The 24,426-nt window shown below is 43.0% G+C and overlaps 1 protein-coding gene across 1 annotated transcript in view; it reads left to right on the top strand.

Annotated features, from left to right (window-relative positions):
• The window catches only part of UBE2B (ubiquitin conjugating enzyme E2 B), a 101,834-nt gene that overhangs the window by 26,222 nt on the left and 51,186 nt on the right, over positions 1–24,426 (top strand). The window contains exons 2-3 of the mRNA XM_069199213.1: positions 5,485–5,565; positions 12,202–12,227. Coding sequence (XP_069055314.1) covers positions 5,485–5,565; positions 12,202–12,227 — 107 coding nt within the window. The remainder of the gene's footprint in view (positions 1–5,484; positions 5,566–12,201; positions 12,228–24,426) is intronic.

Below are 24,426 nucleotides of genomic sequence, written 5' to 3'. Positions count from 1 at the left end.
CAGTGTGCCAGCAGCACCTCTGTTTCCAAGATGGCAGAGGTCTGGAGCACACTGGAGGAGCTCTGGGCACCTCCCAGGGGAGGTGCAGGTCAGGGGAGTGGTCACTCCCCTTTCCTTTGTCCAGTTTCGCGCCAGAGCAGGGCTGGGGGATCCCTGAACCGGTGTAGACTGGCTTATGCAGAGATGGGCACCATCTGTGCCCATCAAAGCATTTCCAGAGGCTGGGGGAGGCTACTCCTCCCCAGCCCTGACACCTTTTTCCAAAGGGAGAGGGTGTAGCACCCTCTCTCTGAGGAAGTCCTTTGTTCTGCCTTCCTGGGCCAAGCCTGGCTGGACCCCAGGAGGGCAGAAACCTGTCTGAGGGGTTGGCAGCAGCAGCTGCAGTGAAACCCCGGGAAAGGTAGTTTGGCAGTACCTGGGTCTGAGCTAGAGACTCGGGGGATCATGGAATTGTCTCCCCAATGCCAGAATGGCATTGGGGTTACAATTCCATGATCTTAGACATGTTACATGGCCATGTTCGGAGTTACCATTGTGACGCTATACATATGTCCTGACATATGTATAGTGCACGCGTGTAATGGTGTCCCCGCACTCACAAAGTCTGGGGAATTTGCCCTGGACAATGTGGGAGCACCTTGGCTAGTGCCAGGGTGCCCACACACTAAGTAACTTAGCACCCAACCTTCACCAGGTGAAGGTTAGACATATAGGTGACTTATAAGTTACTTAAGTGCAGTGGTAAATGGCTGTGAAATAACGTGGACGTTATTTCACTCAGGCTGCACTGGCAGGCCTGTGTAAGAATTGCCAGATCTCCCTATGGGTGGCACAAGAAATGCTGCAACCCATAGGGATATCCTGGGACCCCAATACCCTGGGTACCTCAGTATCATATCCTAGGGAATTATAAGGGTGTTCCAGTATGCCAATGTAAATTGGTGAAATTGGTCACTAGCCTGTTAGTGACAATTTGGAAAGAAATGAGAGAGCATAACCACTGAGGTTCTGGATAGCAGAGCCTCAGTGAGACAGTTAGTCGTAACACATACAGGGCACACTTATGAGCACTGGGGCCCTGGCTGGCAGGGTCCCAGTGACACATACAACTAAAACAACATATATACAGTGAAATATGGGGGTAACATGCCAGGCAAGATGGTACTTTCCTACACATGTGTCAAGTTAAGTTGTGTTGTGGTTTAAAGCCGAAGTGCATTGTAAAAAAAAAATAAAAAAACTGAGAAATGCCAAAGCCTCTGTTCACAGTGTATTATTCATGGGTTGATGTCTGGGCATGTGCTCGTAGGTGTTAGACTGTATTAAAGACAAATTCTATGTATGGAGGACATTTATGAGGTGTGGATGATTATTTGTGTAACTTTGCTGTAGATCACAGGTCTTCAAACTGGGGGCTCCAGGCTCTGGCCAAAAGAAGCATTATACAGATAACAGTGGTTTGTTTTAAGCAGAAAAAAATGCATTTTTAAAAAGGTAACAGAACTTAATTGCACTGTTTAAATAAGTCTAGACATATTTAAGCTTTGTCAACTTGATAGAATAATTGTGAAAAATTCTGAGGAGGGGCCCGATAATTAGTTTTTTTCCCCACTTGGGGGTGCGGCATTAAAATGTTTGCTGAGGCAGTGCAGAGTGTTGTAGATGGTATGGTAAGGGTTAATCCACTTTAAGATGGTATAACTCACACTGCGATTGTAAACATGGCTCTAAAGTTGTATACCATTGTGCTAATCTCAGGAATGTGTGTATGTATAATTTACCAAACTAAAGAGGGTTGTCCTTGTGGCCCAGCTGCAGGTGTTTTATCTGTGGTTAATGCACCTGCCAGCCTCTAGCCTTCAATTGTGGTTCATTAAGCTCTTTTAGAGTGTGTGATCCCATTAAGATGCATAGAGAACAAATAATTGTTTGAGGAAATTTAAGGTTAAAAAAGAGAGTTATGGCTTTAAAGTATATGGAAGGATTTTGTTTGTTTAGGTGCATACCAATAAAAAGAGGGTAACAACCACCAAGTGTGGGTGAGTTGGTAGATAGATATATATATATCTCCTACGTACCAACATGTAAGCAAAGATTATGTTTATTACCTCTTGATTTGTGATAGAAAATTGGGTGCAGGTGTAGCTTGTTGTGAAGTCCATAAAGCTGTAGTCTGTATGTTTTGAATTTCTAGTCCCTTGGTTTATTTCTTGAATCACAATAAGGATTATTGTGCCCCTGCATTTACTTGTCTTCATAACACAGCTGTAGCTCTGTAAAAACTCAGATTTAGGGGGTCATTCTGACCCGGGCGGACGCGGAGGCCATTCTGACTTTCCCGCTGGGCCGGCGGGCGCCCGCCAAGGGAGCGCCCGCCGGCCCAGCGGGAAAGGCCCTGCAGCACAGAGGCCGGCTCCAAATGGAGCCGGCGGTGTTGCAGGGGTGCGACGGGTGCAGTTGCACCCGTTGCGATTTTCACTGTCTGCTATGCAAACAGTGAAAATCATGCTGGGGCCCTGTTAGGGGGCCCCACGACACCCGTTCCCGCCATCCTGTTCCTGGCGGTCAAAACCGCCATAAACAGGCTGGCGGGAAGGGGGTCGGAATCCCCATGGCGGCACTGCTTGCAGCGCCGCCATGGATGTTCAGCCCAGCCAGGGGAAATCTGATGGGAAAACCGCCGGATCCCCTTTTCTGACCGCGGCTTTACCGCCGCGGTCAGAATGGGCACTGAAGCACCGCCAGCCTGTTGGCGGTGCTTCCGTTGCCCGCGGCCCTGGCGGTCGGAATGAGGGCCTTAGTCTTTAAGTGCTCATTGAGAGAAAGGAATATACACGAGTCTTCAAGTACCATCTTTTGTTTTCCAAAGACTAGTGTAGCACCTGTCACTTCTTGTTAGGTTTTACTTCACACGTCATGTTGTCTCTTTCTGGTTCCATTCAAAGAGCTACTGTATGGCGAATGTGCAACCTCCTGAAATGGGTGTGAGTCTGACATATATTGCAGGTGTGATGTAAAACAGATAAAGCTAGAATCCGTTCTCAATTTGCCTTGATTAAACAAGAACATGGATTGTTGCATGATTATCTTGGTTCTTAGCTGTCACCCAATTGTTTGTGCTATTTTATACTCTTTGAGACAAAGGCAAGCTTAGAAGTCTGTGTTTTGGTGATCAATGTACCTTTTGATGATTGACCATGACAGTACTGCCCTAGATCATCATTGGAGTGGTTTCCCAGGTGTCCTTAGGATGCAGTGCATTGTGTTTGTTTGTTTATTTATTTATTTTTAAGTGTACCTATCTTATTCATTTTGTTATACATTTTAATATAGTGCTGTTACAGTTGAATGACGAGTGTTGGTGTGCTTTACTAAACAAGCATAGATCACTTGTTTCTTTTCAGTGCAATCATCAAACTATATCGAACCTATGGGTAGGGAAAAAGGAAATAAATAGAATGTGACAGTTGGCGACTGTCTTAAGAGTACACGGTCACTTTTAGTATAGATAGCCTGCAGTGTAGTATGATGGGTTAGTGTGTCTTGGTTGCAGTGTGAAGTGCTACATTTGCTCAGTGGTAAGGTTTTAGGCCCTACCACAGTCTTTTTTCCGTACAAATTCGGAAGGAGTTGAGTGTGTTGGGTGATTCATGTACCTCTTGTTTAATTAATATTGTAGTCTTCCGTATGATGCACTAATCTAGTTATCTAGGCCTGATGTTGCCTGCTCCTAAATCCTTCTTGTTAAATATGGGCAGATCAAGACTTGACATCTGTCAAAATAATTTAGACATGAAGCACCTTCCAGGGTTATCTGTATATATAATCTGTACTTCTAAAACCAGTCCCATAAATGCCAAGACATTTCTTTATTATATTCTCATATTGCAATATTAATACTCAGCTGCACTGGTTACAGTGCATCAGTAGTAAAAAAAAATTATGAATCGGTCAAATTTAAGTCCTCCGGAAAGTGAAATGATACATCTATAACCAGCTCTCTTATCTTGTAATTTAATGTGCCTGGCAGTGAACTTACATTGTTCTCCCTCAGACCAATAACACGATTGGTGTTTAAGGAGATGTTTCCTTCACTGGCCTCCTGTATACACTCTGCAAGTACACCCCACAGGGCACTTGTACAGTTTACCACTATTAAACTCTGTCACCCCTTATTACCGCTACCAGTGGACACTGGATCAGAAGAGGAACATCCCACATATTCTTCCAAAGCCAAATTGAAAGAAGGGGTGTTACTAGTATTTCTCACCATAGGTAAAGCCGTACAATTCCACACTTGAAATAATCTCCAGCGTCTCTGGGCTTTGCCTGCCTATACACGTGTACAATAGGAAGTTTCCATATTTACACAGGCTAATTTTGCAAGAATTTCCTACTTTCCTCAAGTTTAAACACTGAGTCAACCCAAGTCTAAACTGAGGAGTGAAGAGGATGTATATGTTCAGGTGGAATTCCTCATATTTTTTGTTTGCCATGATTGACAACAGAATTAAAAAATGTTGTCAGCATGTTGCGGGAGCCTGCTGTTCTTGAATTATGTTTGTTACTCACCTGTGAAGAACCTTTTGGGTGTGTTCTCTCACATTGAATGTAGGGACCAGAAGAAAGGAAAAAACAAACAGTGAGAAAGGCTTGAGAATGCACTGACTTAAAACACTTGTATCTCACAAGTATGACCAATGGTGCTTTGTTGGTAGTAAGACTTGGGTAAAGGATGCAGCAAAAGGTTCTTTTGTCTGTACATGGGACGTACGTAGGGAGCTGGAGAAGTAAGGAATCTGGCCCAGAGAGGGTTAGAAAGTATAGAAACCTCTACTGATCTACTGGGGCAACTAGTGAGAATCTGTATATTTATTTAAGGGCCATAGATGTAGGAGTTTTTGATTTAGTGACTAAAGTCAATGCTACGCCTCCTTTCCCCAAGTGCGCTGGCTTTGAAGGCCTTGTTCTGGTAGTCCCTGTCTTTAAGACATATGCCTGTGCTCAGTACACCTCCTTAACTGCACACAATGCTGTGTGGGGATCTGTGTAAGAAGGGTTTGCATAGGATTTCAGTCATTAACCTGGTGCCACTTCAACTAGTTGTCCCTTGGGAACAAAGCTTGCTTATTTACAAGGTTCATGTAGGAGCGTTTCTGTTTCAAGCTTTTCCTTTGCTTTCTGGGACATGTAGACATGTAGTATATCTAGTCATAGAGCCGGGGCTAGGCACACCAGAATGAAAAGAGAAATGTTGACTCATAGTCAGTTGACTCATTAGCTACTACATTGTCTATTCACTCATTGACCTTAAAAACGTGAGAGTTGTGGTTTTCCTGTTAGTGGCAGAGTGCGTTCTTGAGCTTCCCCCATCGCATCTTAAAGTCTGAGAATTCCTGATTTAAACTATTACAGTTGTATAAAGTCCTTATTTCAACTTCTACTGTTGTAATGCAGTTAGGATATATATTTTTTATTTTTCAGGTTGCAAGAGGATCCACCTGTCGGTGTTAGTGGTGCCCCATCCGAAAACAATATAATGTTATGGAATGCAGTTATTTTTGGGTAAGAAGGTGGTAAAGGTTCTTTTAAGGACTGATATCTTGGGTATATATGAAGAATAATCCTATTTTCCTAATTTGTAGATAAAGGATGTTTTTGGGTATACATATTCAATAGCTAGCAGTATACTGTTTGCCAAATTCTGCTAAACAAGAAAGTTGTGCTTCTGCTAATTGTATGAGTTGTGGTACTGAGGAGTTTGCCTTTAAATAGTTGATTTACAAAAAATAGATCAGTAACCTAAGAATTCTAAACTCCCCTCCCTTCCTCTTTGAACATCATCGTCAGTCTCCAAATCGTGCATATGATTCTGGGGTTCATGACTGACATCTCATTCGCTGTCAGTTGGGACAGGACTGCCCCCTGTTTGGTGTATAGATGTGTTCCCCTGCCCTGAAGTTTTGCCCGCATGTGTCTCCTATTATGGGTCCAGGGGCCCTTCCCTTAGCGTGAGTGAGGTTCTGGACTTGCCCTGTGATCCACATGCCTCCTTGTACAGGCAGTGGACTACTGTCATGAGTTAAGTACATCGAGTGGCTTTGGCAGTGTACTGTGTTTTGTGAATCTATAGTTATGACCGAACATTTTTATCTGTCACTGGAGTGGAGGCCTGCTGATCCACTTGTGTAAAGTTCTACTTCTATATGTTAACCCGGATCCTAACGCAAACATACCAAGTGTAGGTTGTATGTTTGTGTATGTGGTCGGTGTGGTACATGCATTGTGTGTATGAGTTAATGGAAGCCTGTGGGATTCATTTTGATGTGCCCCTGGCTTCGCATTGTGCCCACATGAGGGTGAAGTTCTTTTCCCAAACAAGGGAAGTGCATTGCTGACTTTACTAAACATACAGGGAGAAGCCCTAGACATCGAAGTGAGAGCAGAGAAGACAATACTCCTTTGCAAATTTTGAAAGACTTTTTGATGAGAGGAGTTCTTGATTATTTTCCTGTAGCTTTGCCATCTGCTACATGGTGGGGATGGAGGATAGGGCTAAACACTCTGTTGTTCAAGGGGACCGTGGCTCCTTAGGTGAGGGCAGTCGTCGCTTCCCCTGATCATTTTTCAGTGTGGCTGATTGCAGTCATATACAGAAAGCTCACAAGTCTTTGTGCCTCTGTAGTGGGTGCTCCAGGCTTCAGGATGGAGGGCTGTGTTGCTGTGAGTTGCAGCTCTCAACACAAAGGCTGTGTCTGCAGAGTGGCATGAAAAGGGCACTTTAAAAGAGAGCCACCCCAAACTGTGTGTAAAAGTAGAGACCGTGGATCCACGCCACCTGCCTGCTTTGATCCACTGCCCCATTTGTTGTTCCAGTTGCAAGTTCTCTATGATCAAGGAAGGAAGTACTCCGCAGACAACTCAGGACTGCTGTGCAGCCAGAGCTGTTGGCCACCTTCCCACAGGTGAGGGGACATCACCTAAGTCTCTTTCCATTGCTGGCAGAAGCTCTCCAGCTGACCTAAAGTGTCTATAAGCTAACCTGCAGAGAGAGAGAGAGGGAGGGGGCCTACCAACCCTGCAAGAGGAGTGACTTTTGAAGAGCCAGGTGCAATGTAGCTCACCTGCTGGTGGAGTCTGCCTGAGGAGTAGATTGGTGAACAGCAGTATGTGGGCAGTGGACTGTCCGATTTGTGATTCCAGGCAGGAGCCATGGCTTGACCCGCAAACAGAACTTTATTGTGGCTGATCTGTGCCCCTGTGACTGAAGCCATTCGTGATTTGACCTGAGCTACTGTGGACCCGCTCACCCTGAAAAAAGAGTTGTAGCTTGTTTTCAGGCCACTATGCCTGCGAAGAGTGTGGCCTGGCCATAGCTGCTTTGGGGAGAAGAGTGCGCCTGTTAGCATAGTTGCTCATGAATTTGGCTTGCATGTCGCTGCAGCAAGGTTGGTTGGTATGGGGCTGCTGTGACTACAAAACACCCGCTCTAAGATTTCTCGGATGTCTGCCAGCTGCTGCTCCTGCTCACAAGACTGCTAGATGCAACCTCACTGAAAGTAAGAGTGAAGCACAGATGGAGCCTCTCTGGAATTGCAGTTCGTGCATTCTTCCAAGAGCACAACAAGGGCTGCTCATTGACAAAGTCAAGCAGCCAACTAACTGACAGAGGCAGCATGTACCAGGCTCGCTTGGTGAGATCACAAATAAGCAAGAGGCAACAGTGCCTTTATTTAGCTGCACATCCCTCCCGTTCTCTTCAAATCAAATTGTGCATGTTTATGACCAAACATCTGAGATTTGCAACCACTGTTGAAAGAAATTTTATGTGAACTGTTATCTGCTTCCCAAACTATATAAATGTATGAGATTATACAAACCATGAATGTGAATATTTATAAGTACGTTTGTAAATGGAATCAGTAAGTACAATAAGTACCAAGATGATATACACCCATATGTCCAGGTATCGATTCTTTTCTTTCATTCATGCTCTTATCGAATCTATGTAGCTAATGGAACCATTTATGTGACTATTACAAATGGTGAGCTCCACTATTCTTTTTTTATTTCTTGTTTGTTGAGATCAGATGTTTTCAATCGTAAGACTGAATGCACTGTTATACATCAAAAGTGGAACATCTGTACCTGACTTGTGCAATAATATTTGTTTCTCAGGGTGAACTGCATGAAATAGAAGGGGAAAACCCTGGGAGAAAAGTAGTGCTTAGAAGCATAGCCAGACCAAGAATCCAGGACACTAAATTGCAGCTTGACTGTATAGTTCGAGTGTGCATCAAATTACTTTTCTTCTTGAAAGTATAGCACTGGGTTGGGCAATCAATCATTGCGCTTCTGTGTGATTAAGTCTTGAGTTCAAGCACCCTCACTCTACCTTCCTGAAAAGTGTGTGACTGCTTATCTTTACCACTGAGAGTCAAGTGCAGAAGGGGTTGTTCTTGGTCGGATTTGATGGGCAGTTGTAGGATTCCCCCCCAGAATATGTGAGGCAAATGGCCTCTGAGCCCACAGTTAAGGCCCGCAGCCCCTAATTACCATTTGGCAGGGTCTGACACTGTATTAATAAGATGAAGGGGGAAGTGACAATAGAGTAATTGATTCATGAAATGTAAGGGAAACACTACTGTGTGGTTACCCTTGTTAGTAAAGCACAATGATGCTAAACCTAAGAGTATTATCTTGCTAGGCATAAACAAATTGCCCAATTGTCCAGTGTGTGATCACTGCCCTGCACTAGTTCGATACCTTTATACAGTTAATACAAAATAAGATACTAAAATCAAATCTAAATTGTGTACTGTCAATGACAATAATGGTTGTGACTCCAAGATATTAGGCTCTTCTTTTCATCAAAAGCTGTCTAGGAAGCTTATCTCATATTTTGGATCATAAATCCTCCTTCAGATTTGACCAATCTGAAGTTGAGTGCTTTTATGCACAGACCTAGCTTTACATTTGATGCCAAACGATTGACCACATCGACTTCCCCAAAAGCCTTCTTCACCACTTTACCCACCCATAAGAGTGCACTATTAGTAAAGTAGTTTTATTTTGTACCATTAACACCTGCTAATTTAGATATCAGCCTTATTTTATATCTCTGTGATCTACCTGGCAATCTGTTTACTAAGACCGGAGGTCCAATGTAATGAATGTGTGGTGCCTCCCCTGTTGCATTGAGATATGGGATTTCTAAGTTCCAGGTCTGTGCTCTTACCAAGTTAAAAAAAAAATAATAATAATAATAATAATAAAAATAAAAAAAAAGGTATAATAATTCATTCCATAAAGTTCATGGGAACCACATTGCTTGAGCGGGCTATCTAAAACCAACATTTCTTTGGTTAATTTTTATTGATATTGCAGCTTTAGCCGTAGTGTCAAATCAGTTATCATTATTTGTAATACCATACTTATAGACTCTTACATCTCTTACCGAACCTTCATGCTAGGGCTTCATGTTACATATTTCTCTCTTATATTATCCAACCCTTTATACACAGCACTACTACAAGCCCAAGGTAGAGAAAAATTCCAAAATTGGAAACTTATTATCCCTTTTCAAATGACAAATTGGGAGTTGAGCATAAATTGAAATAAAAAATCCCTGAGATGAGAAAAGTATAAGGTTATATCTTAAATGTAGTTCTGCTGTCCCCGCTAAACCATAACCACTTTAGAATATGATTTATACTCTTCAGGGAAGAGTCTAGGAAAGTCCTTAAACTGTAGATTATATAAGAGTGGTGATGGTCCTGGTGAATTAGAATACTCCTATCAAGAAAGCTTTGGAGTTTAGGTATTATATAACCTTTCATTGTTAGAACTTACATGGAAGGAAAGGCCTCTTGGGTCGATGCACTTGTGTTTAGGGGGTTTCCATACTTATTACCTCCGAGATGGCTGAAATGTATCTTTCTCCTATATGACCTGTACACAGTCTCTCATGGGTGCACAGATGTACGCCTGGTGACTAGCCAGGCTTGCCTACCGGCTCAAAAGACATTCACTGACTCACACCCTAACATTGGGTCAACCTTGTTAGAGTGAAAACCATGTCTTGATCTTGAAATCTGCTGACTCGGGGACATACGTGAATCCAAATTATAAATGTACAGAGGGGATAAATATATATTTTTGTAACCATCTTAAGGGGAAAAAAATCAATCAATCACTGAAAAACATTTTATTATCTTTTACCATTCCAATTATTTATTAATTTGTGTCTTTGTCTAGCTCTCACCAATTCTTAAGCTGCTAGTGTGTAACATATTGTTAAATTGTATATGTAGGCACTGTCTTTGATGTCCTGAAGAGGCCAGAAAATGTAAAGGCCGAAACGCGTTGACAATGTTTATGAGGAGTGTTTTTGGAATTATGGAGTTATGAAAATGGGACTGTATCGCATATAAGCACCAGGAACAAAGGACCTTGAAAAGGCGATACTAAATATCATTACCTCAGAGTATAATACTGCTTGCCACAAAGGCTTAGCAGCATATGAATTGAAAGATTTCAGTGCAGGAGTCTTTTATGAATATTGTTTTATAATATTTTATGTTATATGTGGTTTGATTATTTGTGTATGGGTAATTGTTTGTATAAATGGTTTGTGATTGAGTCATAGTTTTGTTACGTTTTATACAATTGATGAGAGCTAGACAAAGAGAGACAAAAATTAATAAATACTTGGAATGGTAAAGATAAATGTTTTTCAGTGACTGATTTTTTTCCACTTAAGATAGTTACAAAAATATATATTTATCCCTTCTGTACATTTATAATTTGGATTGATATTTGGCCCTGATACAGTGGGGTTTTAAGGGCCTTCCCCAAATAGTATAGATATTGGGGACATACGTGAGCTTCTCTAGTCTGGCAGCTCTTCGTCTGAAGTTGCCACAGCTTGATGTTGGTTCTGTGGGGGAAGGAGCATTACGCTGCTAATACCTAGCATCATCCTAAGTAGAAATACTCCTCCCCACTACCTCTGGGATCCTGCAACCTGTGCCCCTCCCACACCCCACAGTGGTGCCTGGCCCATGGTGTTGCTCTCTTTTGCTTGTGCACGTCTCTTTTAATCCCGTTTGAAACTGTATGCCAGTCAGTAATGGTTAGCACTTGCTCTGCTTGTGACCACCCTTTACCTGTCTGTGAGGGAGGAAACATTCTACTACTAAGCCCCATGCTGTACTAGTTAAAGATGAGGGAAGCTTGCCGTTTGGATGGTAATTTAATATAACATCTGAGTGATACTGAATCTAAAGACCATCTTTTGACCAAATGCATGCCAAAACGAACGGCATTGACAGACCTTGCTTGCATTGTGCAGCTCACTTGTTCCGACCTTCGTCTCTTGAGTCCCCTGCTCCCCTTTGTCCATCTCGATTGTCAGCCACTCTTCTGTGCGCTGTCATTCACCCTTTTGCTTCTCTATACAACCACAGTCCAGAACGCTAATACATCAAAATGCTCTTTCTCTAATTAAAATAAATAAATGAATGTCTGCCTTTGCCAGTGCTTATTAAATATGATGAGCATTTTCATCTTTCATTTTCGATCTGAGCGATTTACTGAGTTGTCCTACTGGCCACCAAAAGATGAGAATTGTAGTGCAAACTCTAATCTCGGTAGACCCTGGGACAAAATTGAATACAATAAGTGTACTACTGCGCTTTATACTGCACAGTGAATGTTATACAAATCTTAGGTACGTTAGCGAATCAAGTACCGATCTGAAAAGTGTCACTTTGAAAAATACTGCGTTTTGTCTTTTGGTGCACATGTGATTTGTGTAAATCATAAAAAATATAAGTTGGTAGGGAGATACAATGACGAGTGGGCATATATATCTTGTTCAGCCTCAGAAGAATAAATGAATACCCCTTCCTATCCTCTTGCCGTCTGTTAAGATTCATAAATTTTATGACTGAAATACAGAGGAATTAGTATTTTGTCAACTCGTGTGTCCTTAAAAACATTACAGCCAGTCTTTTTGATGATGTGACTGTCTAGAATCTACCCACGTTATTTTACCATCCAGTTCACTCCATAAGGGGCAAAATTAAAATGGAAAGGACTTCCTACTGGTGCACATTTTAAAGTTAATGCTTCTCATTTTAGTGAATTTCTTTTTTTTTTTTTTTTTTTTTACTAACGTAAATGTGTTCGTCTCTCTAGGCCAGAAGGGACACCGTTTGAAGATGGTAAGTAATTTTATCATTGTATTATACAAAGGTGCATAAAACTATGCTGTTGAATAATTGATATCAAAAATACATAGCAGTACACCACAGTTATACTATTGGCTCGTGTGTTATGGATCGGCTTTTGTTGGTTCTGAATAATGCCTGTGAAATTATTGTGGAGAAAACATCAACGACGACCTCTGCAAAGTTTGAGCACACCATGTAATTGCCATATTTAGGGTGTTTATATTTAGCATGCCTTCTAACTGGCAAGCGATGTGGGCTAATGCCGGCAGTGTTTGATGTGTTCACTTACTAAAGCAAGGGCTGTTTTTTAAATAACAGTGTTGCTTGTGAAACTTAAAGGGAGGTTTAACTGCTGCTTTTCAGTTCATGAACAGATCCTGTTGACCACATTGTGCTAAAATTGCCTGAGGCAATGACTAGATTTATAGGCTTGAGTAGATAATGAAACGATCATGCTTTGATTTTTATTAGAATTACTTCCCAAATCTCCCTTTGGACTATCTTTAAAACCGTTGCTTTCATCACCGCTTCTTTCACTCAATTTTAATCTTTTGGGTGGAACCAAAAAAAGCATAGTGACGCATTTGTTAAAGTCTTACGTTACTGTCTGATACCGATCCCAGCTGTTTATTCACTCTGTTGAATAGTGATCTCATTCAATTCATTATGCATTTGATTTGAACAAATAAACAGCAACAGCATTAAGCTGTACGTACCTACATTTCTTAGTAACATTTCCAGGAAAGTTGTTTTATCTCCATTTTTTTGGTCAGTGGCTACCCTTAAAGTGTGCACGCTTGTTAATTTGAAAGCGAACTATGGAGCATGATGTGATGAAAATATGTAACAGGGTGTTGGAAAACGTAAAATGTGAGCCTACTCGAGCAAAAGCTGACTGCTCCAGCAGGAATAGGTGAGAGATTGAACAATATAAGAAGGCAAAATAACAAATTGATAGCTGTCTTTCTGTGTTAAATTTCATTATTTCATTTACTTAAGGGCACATTAGAAACATCAACCACTTTCTTCAAGATATGTGCTAGCTCGCTCTCTTGTCATAGTACTTGCTGAAGATGATATTTTGTAATCTTGCAGTAGTTTCTTCAAAGTTGTCACTTTACCTACAAAACCATTTTTTCTTCTTTTTAAGACATTTTTTATTTTAATTTCAAATGTATAGTTTGTTTTCTATTAAAAATTGGAACCCTATTTATTAGCATCTCTTGTCTCACCTCCTCCTTCTGCTGGCAACTTCCTGGCCCGAACTTCCAGGCCAGGTCTCCTCTGAAGAGGAACACAAGCAAATCTCAACTAGTTTCAACCTGTTTACTTACTGGCTTGGCCCAAGTAAACCGAAACTGGTCTAGGATTGCTTGTAAGGGTTCTGGCCTAGCAACTCAGACTGGACTGTTCGTACTAGAGGAGGACTGCGAGTATCTAACCCATGTTTATTCAGCTAGAGGACTGGGCTTCTTGACAAAACAGTCACAGCCTAACCAGTAGAACCTGATATACAACATTAGGGACAATGGGCCATCCGTGCTGCCTGTTTCGGCAACTTTGGTGGAAAGTATGGTGACCTGTGTTGGCATAGGAGGAAGTTGTCTGAAGGGTTGTCTGTATAACTGGGTAAGGCCATGGGTAGAACATTGTATTCTTGTAGCCCTCACGCACACTTGCATATTAGTGGGTAGAAAATGGTATTGGTAAGGAGATTTAAAGCAGGGCCGAATAAATTGTCGACAAATTCAGTGAGGCTAGAGAAATGTTGAGGTTTAGTACAACAAAATAGCTTCATTGCCTCTAAGGGTAAAGGGGGACTAGGCCTTTGTAGGGTATGGAGCCAAGCTTTTGTAAGTGCAGAGCCAAGGTCATATAACTTATCCACCTACCAGAGCTCAGTTCAAGAAAGGTGGGGGGAAGTCTATATTCCCAATATAAAGCTATGTTTATCAGTCACCAGTGGTTATGCTGGAACTGGAATCAAGTCCTGACACATCCTTGCTTCCTTCTTCCATGCTAGTCTTTGGGATAAGGGTTGGAGAAAGCTAGGAGAAAGGTAGCAAGTAAAAAGGTAAGTGGGGTTGTCAAAGTGAACTGGAATAGAGCCCTCTCATCCGGTATAGCTGTTCTTCCACGATCAAGGGACTTTCCTAACCTAGAGAGTGACCAGGATTTCCTTGTCCAAAAAAGGGAGGGGGGACTTCCTACTTTACTCAGAGAACCCAGAGACTGTGGAACACTAACTTGTGAGGAAAGCGGTTTATTATGTGGTCTGTTTGTGCAACCTCATAATGCCATAAAGAAACAATTCTGTATCAGGTTCAGTCAGGTTTGTTTGTAGAACCTGTGTGCTGAACAACACCTACCCAAGACTGAGCTGTCAGGTGTTATAAAGGAACAAATGTGAAGCATTAAGAAGTATCAACACAGTTAAATAAGAAGAAAACGCAGCACAATAAAATTCTGACACTAATGTATAAAAACAGGTTGTATTTTTATTTTTAAATAGACACTTCAATGGCAAAAATCTACCGGAAGGTTCCAGAGAGATGAATTTTTAAAGAATCAATAAATCACAGCTTTTCACTTAGCAGAATAAAATCATTGTAATTTACCGCTACTTGTGGTTTAAGGTTAGCCAAAACAAGTAAATTAAAAATGGCTATAAGGGCACTCTTGTGGGCACCAACTCCAAAAGGGACCCAGCCACAATGACCAATAAGGACTATTCAAACCGTTACCTCGCAGTTAAAGGAGTATCCAGTGCAGTTCAAGGATCTAGAGGCAAACCAGCTTAGGAATCAATGGAGTAGCAATGATGCAATGGAGTCAGGACTTTGAAGATGTTGAGGGTGCTGAGCAGGTGTCTGAGGTCTTCCTGTGGTCACCCCTTGGACCACGAACATGGATTGGCGACTTTGGTCAGAGGGGTCAATTGTCCCACTTAATGAGGGCGAATTCCAGCACAAAACCAGTAGCTGGTTGACAATTAAAGCAAAATGAGCGGTTCTCTTTTAATTGTTGGTTTACTGCACAAACAAAACTACACTCCAGGGTCCAGCAGACTCTGGTGCAACTTTTGAAGGTTGAGACTTGGTCTCCCATGCTGCACTTCGTCGTCCAGTGGTGGTCAGATTTCTTGGTGCTGGGTTCTCAAAGGAGCAGGCATCTCAACTTTTATTGGGTCTGTGTTTGTGAAAGAGAGTCGGCCAACTGACTCTTGGAGTCACCTTACCTGTCTGGGTCTCAGGGTCAACTTTTCCTCAAGCAGGGCACCACTGGCACAGCCCTTTCTTTGTTAGCCCAAGATGAGCGTGTCCTGCAAACCTTTGAAGCAGTCTCTCTTTGCTGGGTCCGGGGAACAGAAGGGCAGTCTTCCTTTGGTCCCTTTTCCAGGCCAACTGTAATCTGAGGTCTGGGTGTCAGTGGTGCCACTTTTATGCCCATTTCTTTTCCTCAGTGGATGTGGTGACTACTAGTCCGGTGGCTACCTGATCTCCTCCTCCCTAGTGACAACATCCTGTTAAATGTGGCATATGGCTAGCCCAAAATTCCACATTGGTGGGCTGGGAGTCTGCTTTGTCACACTTGTGTTGGCACAATAAGTACTGCAGTTCACGAGGGGCTCTTTAACTTACAGGTACCGGGTCGGCAGTACCGTATACCACAAACTTATAAGTAAGTTAACTTATGCAAATTATGGTTGAGCAAATTAGACCTACATCTTTTAAAGGTCAGAGCACTGGCACGGAGGTCTGGTTGGCAGGACTGTGCACTTACGCAGTTGGGGGAAGAAAACAGCATCAGTACAAAATGTGCATCAGTCAGGCAAAAAGAGGCCTTTCTTTAAAGAACTATAAAAGTTTACTATACAGACGTTCATGAATCATCCCTCATGAAGAAATAAGAACCCTGGAGACTTAAGGAAACCTTGGTTAAAATGGATAGGTCAGAACTCTGAGTTTTTTTTTTTTCTTATGGGGTAAATAAAACCTCAGGACTGAGGATGTCATGATAACCAACTATGGTTCCAAATAATATTGTTTTTTAGGGTCCAGCGCAAAGCGCTCTGTCCCTGGTGTAATCACTCTGCAGGCTTTTAACCACACCCATATCAAGCCCATCACTTTGGTTAGTTTGTGGGCTTGCCTTTTAAAATTAGCTTGATTTAATTAGGGAAAGGCATGCATATGTAATGACTTTTCTTGTGTTTAGCCCGCCTCGAGCGCACCAGCCAACTACTGAAAACAAACAAGGCTCTATGTTTTCCGTATGGTTTCTGCCGTATTTTTTCTCTTTATTTTGTTGGATGCGCAATGTCGCTGGGCAGTAGTAGAGCTCCTTGCATGACATCGACCCTGTTACATGAATATTTTAACTTTTGCAGGTTACATGGAAAATTGCACTTATACCAATACTTTTCACTGCAAGCAAACTTCTGTTTCCTTTTGTGTGTTTGCTTTGTGCTCATGGTGGCCATTGGCTTGCTTATGTGAAAGTGTTTTCTTTTCAGTTTATGTGGCAAGGAAAGTCAGGTTAGGAGTTCACAACCCTAATAGCTTTAACTCAGGTAAACGCGAGACCCATTGCATTGCAATTGCTTGTTTTGTTACATTGCCTGAATTACACTTTAGAGACTTGCTTGACAATAAAATATATTTCCTTATCAACTCTACGACCTATCTCGTTATTACAAAAGCCAATGCTAACTTGGCTAATGTGAACAGGTAACCCTGCAAGTAGAGTTTTCAAATGCTTACTCTGGGGCATGTTACGTGTTGCCCATTCATCTGGTTCTTTGCTGACTAGCACATACTGGGTGACCATTACTGTTGGGAAGGGGTCTGTATGGGCTCGAGGGTCATGAAACAAAACCAAATACACATGTTAATTCTTAACGATTCACACATTTATCATAATTCCCATAACCCTGAGAATCTCCCATTCTCTCTTTCTAAACTTGTGGAGCTTCGCATTTCACTGATGCTTTGCTTCGGTTGAGTCTCTGTAGATGTCCATTGGCTTGTGAACCTCTGGGGAAGTCTTGCTCACGACTGAACGGTATATTCAAATCCAATGCTGCAGTGTCAAATTCTTTTTCATAAGAGAAGCTGCTCTTTCTTGGGTTGCACAAAAAAGCAGTTTACAAAGCACCTAGGAGCAGGCCAGGCCTGCCAGCTGCAAATCAGAGTCCTTGGTGCAGTAGGTGTAGAAGGAGAGGGTTCTCCTCCAAGGTACAAGCCGTTCAGCTGGAGGCTGCGTCAGATGGGCTGGAGATGGGGGATAGCCGTCCTGATGAATTCTCATTATTCCTTTAAATGTGTTACCCTATTATGTTAAAAGTTCTGAGGCCATTGACCCTGCTTTTAAGGAACTTTTAGACCATGTGACTGTGGAACCAATCGGAAATACCAAATCCCATGTAATTGTCTCTACTTGAGGTTCAACCTCTATGAAGGAGCAGGTATTCTCTCGAAATAAGACTGCTATAGATTATGGAAAGAGTAACGGTACATTTGAGGCAGAAAGGAGCTGCAGGCGTGGATTCACTGCCTGGAATTCCTTTTAAGGCCAGTCCTCAGTATTGGGGCACCTGGCTCTACCCACTAGTCTATGCAACCATTGTTAGGTAAATTGTGTTATCAGAGCCATGGAAAGTCTTGGTCGTTTAACTGCTGCATAAAATATTTTCAATGGTTCATCAAATTTGTAGGCTAATTGCCTTAGTTCTCTGTGAATACAATTTATAGTTTAAACTTTTTTTAAAATGTATTTAGCATTGAATATGCAGAAGTCTACACATATGCCCACCTACATCCACTGGCCAGTGGGAAAGATAAGCTCAGTCAATTAGCTGTGGCATACGTGAGATAAACAGGCACACTTGTTAATGCAAAAGGAGAATAAGAAAGAAAACGGAGAACAAAAAACTCCTACCCAACTCCCCCAACCCTCCACCCCTCCCCCCCCCCCCCCCCCCCAAACCCTCAGGGTCTCGCGCTAGTAGATTTTTAGCATTGGGTATGATTATAGTGTGTGAATAGCAAAAAAGTAATCCCCGCAATAGGCCATCTTGTTTCTTCACTAGTCTTAAAAGATGGAAATATTTCAGGCAAGTCCATTCTTGAAAGTCTTTCGATAGCAGTGTTACGTATGGTTTCCATAGGTCCCCCCATGAGTCTAGTACTAGGGTCAGTTTTCCCATGCCCAATATGTGCCATAGGCTCTGGAGCCACATTGCATTGGTAGGGACTTTGTCGTGGTAGTTCAGTGAGGGGAGCAGTTGGCAGGGTTTGAAAGAGGTACAGGATACGTGGGAGGGTTATCATTTTAACAGCGGCAATCTTCCTCAGCCATGAAAGGTGTAGGAGCGCCATAATGCTAAGTCTTTGGTCACCTGTTGGCGGCATTGCCCATAGTTAAGTGATGTGGTGGCTGCCACCGTTGGCTGTAGCTGGATGCCTAGGTAGGCGATCGCTTGCTCAGCCCACTGGAAGGGTGAAATGGCAAGATAATGTTCCTCTAGTGGGTGAGGGACTGTGAAGTTATGTGTCTGCGATTTATGTATGTTAGTGTGAATTCCTGCTGCCTCACTAAAAATGCTCACCTTTCCAAGGAAAGTTGGAATTGAGGCAGTTGGATCCTCCAGGGTCATCAGGACATCATCTGTGTACAAGCTGATAGTGTGTAAGTCTCTGCCAATGCAAATCCCCATGATATCTGGGTTATCGCATATTTGTTGTGCAAATGGTTCCATGTATAATGTAGATAGAAGAGTGACGGGTCAACCCTGTCTTGTGCCCCTTCCAATAGGGAACGCATTATGGGAGTGGCCATTAACCTGTATGGTGGGCCTGGGGTTATCGTTGCAGTTGGATAGCCAGGCACAGAATCGGGCACTGAAGCCAAAGTGGGCCAGGTCTCCATTAAGTAAGGCAAATGCACATGATCAAAAGTCTTTCCGGCGTCCATGGAGAGAAGCCTAGTGTGCCTATCAGATTGGTGTGGCTTATCAATTATGTGTAGGAGTTGTTTACTATTGTCAGATCACTGTCTGTGTAGCACAAACCCAGCTTAGTCCATCTCTATTAAACCTGGCGTGAGTGGGTTCAGACGGGCAGCCAAGATACCCGTAAAGAGTTTAAAGTCCACGTTGAGGAGGGAAATGAACCACATTGAGTCCTCTCTTTACTGGACTTCATTAGCACAACTATCAACGCCTCTGTCATTTCAGGTACAATTGATCCTGGGTTCCCAAAGGCGTTAAGCAGTCTGGTCAGTATCTGTGGTATCTCTACACAGAAGGCCTTATAAAATTCAGTCAGAAACCCATCTGGGCATGGTCATTTCAGGAGTTTGACTCTGGCTATAGCTGGTAATAGCTCCTCGATTTGCATCAGGGCGTCTAGGTGTTCTGCGGAGTTTGTGGTCAAGCAGGACATTGAGACTCCTTGCGAGGGAGCCTGATCTGGTAGGCTGTGGGCTGCATATAGATCTGCGTAGTGACACTGAAACCGTTCCACTATATCTGCATGTGACGTAAGGTTGTCATGGGCATGGCCCTCCGGGGCCTCGACTCTCAGCTGCACTTGTTTGATAGTAAACCGCATCAGAACCAATCTGCTGCATTTATTGCAGGCTGTGTAGTTTGTGTGTTTGAGGCGTAGGAGTGCATATTTGGCTCTGTCCATATATAGCTCTGCAGACTCCTTTCTAGCTGTCGCCTGACCCTCAGGGCTCCTGTGAGCTGATGTATGCGTTTTAGTTCTCTCACCTGTCCGGCAAGCAATTCCCTCTTCTCCCTTCGCATCTTGTCATCTGCAGCTGCTATGGCCAAGAATTCCGTCTTAACACCGCTTTTAAGGCAGTCCATAAGAAGAAAAAAAAAGAAAAAAAAAAGTCTGGTGCAGCCTACCGTCCCACCTGAAGGTAAGGTGTGCCCCCATGAGTATGAGACATTCTGATCCCGGAGGAAGTAAGTCATGGGCCGGAAGTCCTTGCACTTCTGTAGGGTCAAGGCAGAGAGGTCGTGGTACAGCACCAGGGTATGCCCCCGGAATCGAAGCGGTTGTTCCTTCTGGAGCAGTTCTTGAGATCCCGCATGTGGGCCTGGAAGTCTGTCTGCTGTTCGTGTTGGCGGAGGGTTTCCTGCAGTAATTGCTCAAGTATTGGAGCATGAGGGGCTGACAAAAAACTCCCCTGTCGCAGGCTCTGGTATGTGCTGTGTTAGTGGGTCCTCAAAGTTGGTGTGAGCTCCCTCCCAGGCTGGTGTTTCTGTCAGACAGGGCGAGTTGTTCTGGAGGGAAGGGCGCCCCCGCAATCATTCCATGTAGGTGCTCTGCTTCTCCTGCTCCCGGTCGCCACCCGGCGCTGCCTGTTCTGGCACGCTGCAAGTCCGTAATCATTGGCAGGAGGGGGGGGAAGAGAGGGAAGGGGCAGATAGAAATTCCTCACTCGCTGGGAGCGAGCCTTACGCTCTGCCAAAGGGGTCTTCCTCGTCCCCGGCGGAGTGCCGGCACTGCATCAAAACCAGCTTCCCTTGCGTGCGCCTCACATCTTTGCACGGTCACAAGCCTATCCGTGTGTGATGTTTTCGGCTCAGTTGTGGGCCTCGTACATCGTTCCGTGTTGCTTTCCTCTTGTGCTCGCCCGATCTTCGTCGATGGCCCCTCAACGCTCTAGGGGCTTCTGCCTGAGTCAAAGTGCCCCCATTTCGCCTCGGACTCCTTCCCCATATGTGCGGGTGGTGCTGTGTGCAGTGAGTTAGCGGTGATGTGGGGGGGGGGGGGGGAATTTCCGCCGGTCCTGCTGGTGTACAGGGAGAGGACCAATTCCACGTCCTACTCATCTGCCATCTTGGCCACACCCTCTGTATACAATTTAGTGGAAGATTTTGCTGCTTGGGCAGAAGAAAACCACAATTTGTCAATATTCTGTGCAGGTTTCAGGATGGAAAGGGGCACTGTTGTCAAAATATTGCCCTTTTGAATGTTTAGGGTATTTTATATAACTCTGTGTGCTCTGTGTATGTGTTATAGAGTTTAAAACGCTTTTGACAGGATCAGGGGGCAACGTCTTTGGGGAAAAAACATTTAAACAGAGGTATTCCAAAATTGCCTCCAAGGTACTGTTCTGCTATTTTATTGTGATACATGACTACAGTCGCAGCCAGGGTATAATACCTTAGTGTGTAGCAAAATAAAATCCAACTGTGGTGCATGCTTGCACTTCTTCTTTTCAACCCCTATCGTAGACAAGTAGGAAAGGTTTTTAATAACGCTAGATCATGTCCTCTAATAATAGAGGTCATGCAGTTACTAAATTACAATATGCTGCCAACACTGTCTTGTTTGATAAAACTGCATTTTGTCAGCAGAATGTATTACAAGGTCTGTAGTTCTACTGGAATACAAATTCAATAACTAACCCATTGCAATTCAGTATCCTGATCTTTGGTAGAAAGCTGAATAAACATGGAAAGTGGTTCTTTGAGGGTTAATTGATTCCCAGAACTGTGACCTATTTTTCTGTACTGGGAGCTAATGTGTTTTTTTCAGCTTTGAGTGAGTGAAGATGTGGTCTAATTTACAAATGCCTAATACCAGTGTAGCTGCAGAGTTCTGCATTGACTGCAATCTGTGCATTAGATAAATTGAAGGACCCAACATAAAACAAAGTAATCCTATCTGCTAATAATCAGTGATTGTATCAGCAACTGCCTAGATGTTTGCAGAATAAAAGGTAAGATTTTTTTTAGTACCTTTATAATCAGGAAACAGGTTATTGTTAAGAAGGAGTACTCTTATAGATCCTATCAGCATTATGAGAAGTGGCCTATTAAAGCCATACATAGGAGTAGCAAATTATTTATTTTAATCTACTCCACAATATGATGCAAACTTTTTATCATGAAGGCCCCCAGCCAGATCTAACTTATGTGGCATGGGTGATTCCTGAAGTCGTATCAATACTACCACAGACTACTGCTTCCACAGTGTGAATGTTGATCCAGCAGCCTTCCCAGCTGGAGGGGAAACTGTTGAGGATCTGGAAGTAGCACTCCCTGAGGTTGACCAGACTAGTGAAATGGGTAAATACATAGCCCCTGATGATGGACATTCGGACACCTTGGAGTTTTATCGTCTGATATCTAAAGCTTGCAAGTGTTTGACATTCTCATATCATCAGAGGCAAAATGATGTTTTCTGTTTGATTAAAAAAAAAAAAAAAAAAAAACAGTTCAGAAAGTCAAGTTATTTCGATGCTAGAACAGTTTTGGACAGAAAACCAGTCATGTATATGATGTCACTTATGAGCTATGGCAAAATCGGACAGGAGAGGAGTTCTCGGTCTCCCCACCTTGTAGGCAGTAACTTAAGTCATTTTTTTTCCAGTTTGAAAGTTCTGTAAACAAAAATCTTGCCGAGAGCGGTCCTCCGCAGCGGAGCTCGTGTGCAGAGGAGGGCTCACGACCATCCTCTGCATACGAGCAGGAATTCCCTCTGGTGCGGGCATTTCAGTGAAAACTAAAGAGAAATGAGATCTGCTCATTTCACTTTCCCTGCCTTGGTGCTCGGGGGCTATCTCAACCCCCCAAGCACTGAGGCGTGCGGGAGAGGTATCGTTGAAAAGAGGAGAATCTCCCCCTTCCAGTAGTACCCCTCCCTAATGGATCGCTGCTTGGGGATCACTGCAGGAGAACAATTCCCAAGCAGGGATCCACTCATTAGTGACCAGCGGGCGGAGCAGCCCATTGGGCTTTAGTCTTTATGCCCCAACCATCTCTCTCCCCCCCGACCCCCCCCTGATCTGTCCCCGGGGGTGGGGGATAGAAAGTGCATTAGGCACCAGGAGGTTTTTTTATTATTATTATTATTATTTTTTTTAATAAATGTATAGGACTGGGAGCAGGGATGTGGAATACCTTAAGCCCGACGCCCAGGCCAAATTGGGGTCAAGGGCATCACGTTATCATGTTTAGTTTGTCCTTGGGACAAGTAGGTCCAGCCCCCAGCAGCACAAACCCTTTGGCTGTCAGTTTACAGAGAGGGGAACTGTCTGCAGTTGAGTTAGTGTGTGTCCATATGTTAATCCTGTTCGAACTTGAATTAATTGTTCATTAATGAAAATCCTTTTATTATTCTGGTGAGCGCTTTAAATAAACGTTTTAAGGTCACACTGCATTACTTATAGTGGTTCCAGTAAAAAAAATAAAAAGTTTGTACACATTTGAAAAGTTTAACATTATGCGGCTAAGTATAATGCTCCCAGAATGCTCTCTGATTAGATGCAGATATTTGTAGAAGCTTGTAAGCAAGATTGACTGTTATTTGCTTTCAAAATAAAATGTTAAAAAATAAATGCAAGTAGGAAAAAAAACATTTCAATACTATGACATTTTAGGTGCTGTTTCTTTGCAGCATCATTTTAGTAAAATGTGTTGATTCATGCTACTATTTCCCCAAAAATATTCCTAATGTAAATTCATTGTAATCATTTTCAAGAAGATTATGGGAAGCATGAAAATAAACAAGCACTGGCAAAGCCAACCGATCTGACATTTTTTGTGTTTCTTTTGGTTTTGTCAATGCTGTCTCATTTTGACATGGCTTTTATAACACTTTATTGTTGTGGGAGCTGCCAGGTCCTCACCATTGTAATAAAAAACACTAGCAAAAAGTTTTTTATTTTAGTCTAAAAAAGCAGACATTGCCACCAGTGGCGTAACAAAGGCCCCGCATCCTCTGCAGAGTGGGGGTGGCCCCCAGCACCGTACCTGCCGTGTGTGAGTTTGGAGGGGGGCCCCCTTCATGTTATTTGCAGGAGGCCCCATCCAGTTTTGTTACGCCACTGGTTGCCCCGGGAATTCCTGGAACTGAGCACAACTACTTTGTGTGGCGCAATGCTCTTTGTGGAAGAGCAGAATGCGATCACACACAGTAAAGCCAGCCGATAGAGAGAGAAATAGAAATTTAATAAAAACAAAATGTCTTGAGTAACGCCAGACCTAATTAGGGACCAGTTTCTTAAAGCAAGTCACAAAAGTGCACCCATGGTATGTTTGAAGCAGTGGCTGTTATGAATTCACAAGAACTTACAGAAGTAGACCAGGAAATCTTACTTCTAGAAAATATTTGTCAGATGTATTTTAGCATGAGCAATTCTGCATGTGTAGATTTGCTCATGC

The sequence above is a fragment of the Pleurodeles waltl genome, chromosome 7 (genome assembly GCF_031143425.1).
Source record: "Pleurodeles waltl isolate 20211129_DDA chromosome 7, aPleWal1.hap1.20221129, whole genome shotgun sequence".
Lineage (NCBI taxonomy): Eukaryota > Metazoa > Chordata > Amphibia > Caudata > Salamandridae > Pleurodeles > Pleurodeles waltl.
Note: the sequence above shows the minus strand (reverse complement) of the source record. Positions and strands in the feature narration are given on the sequence as shown.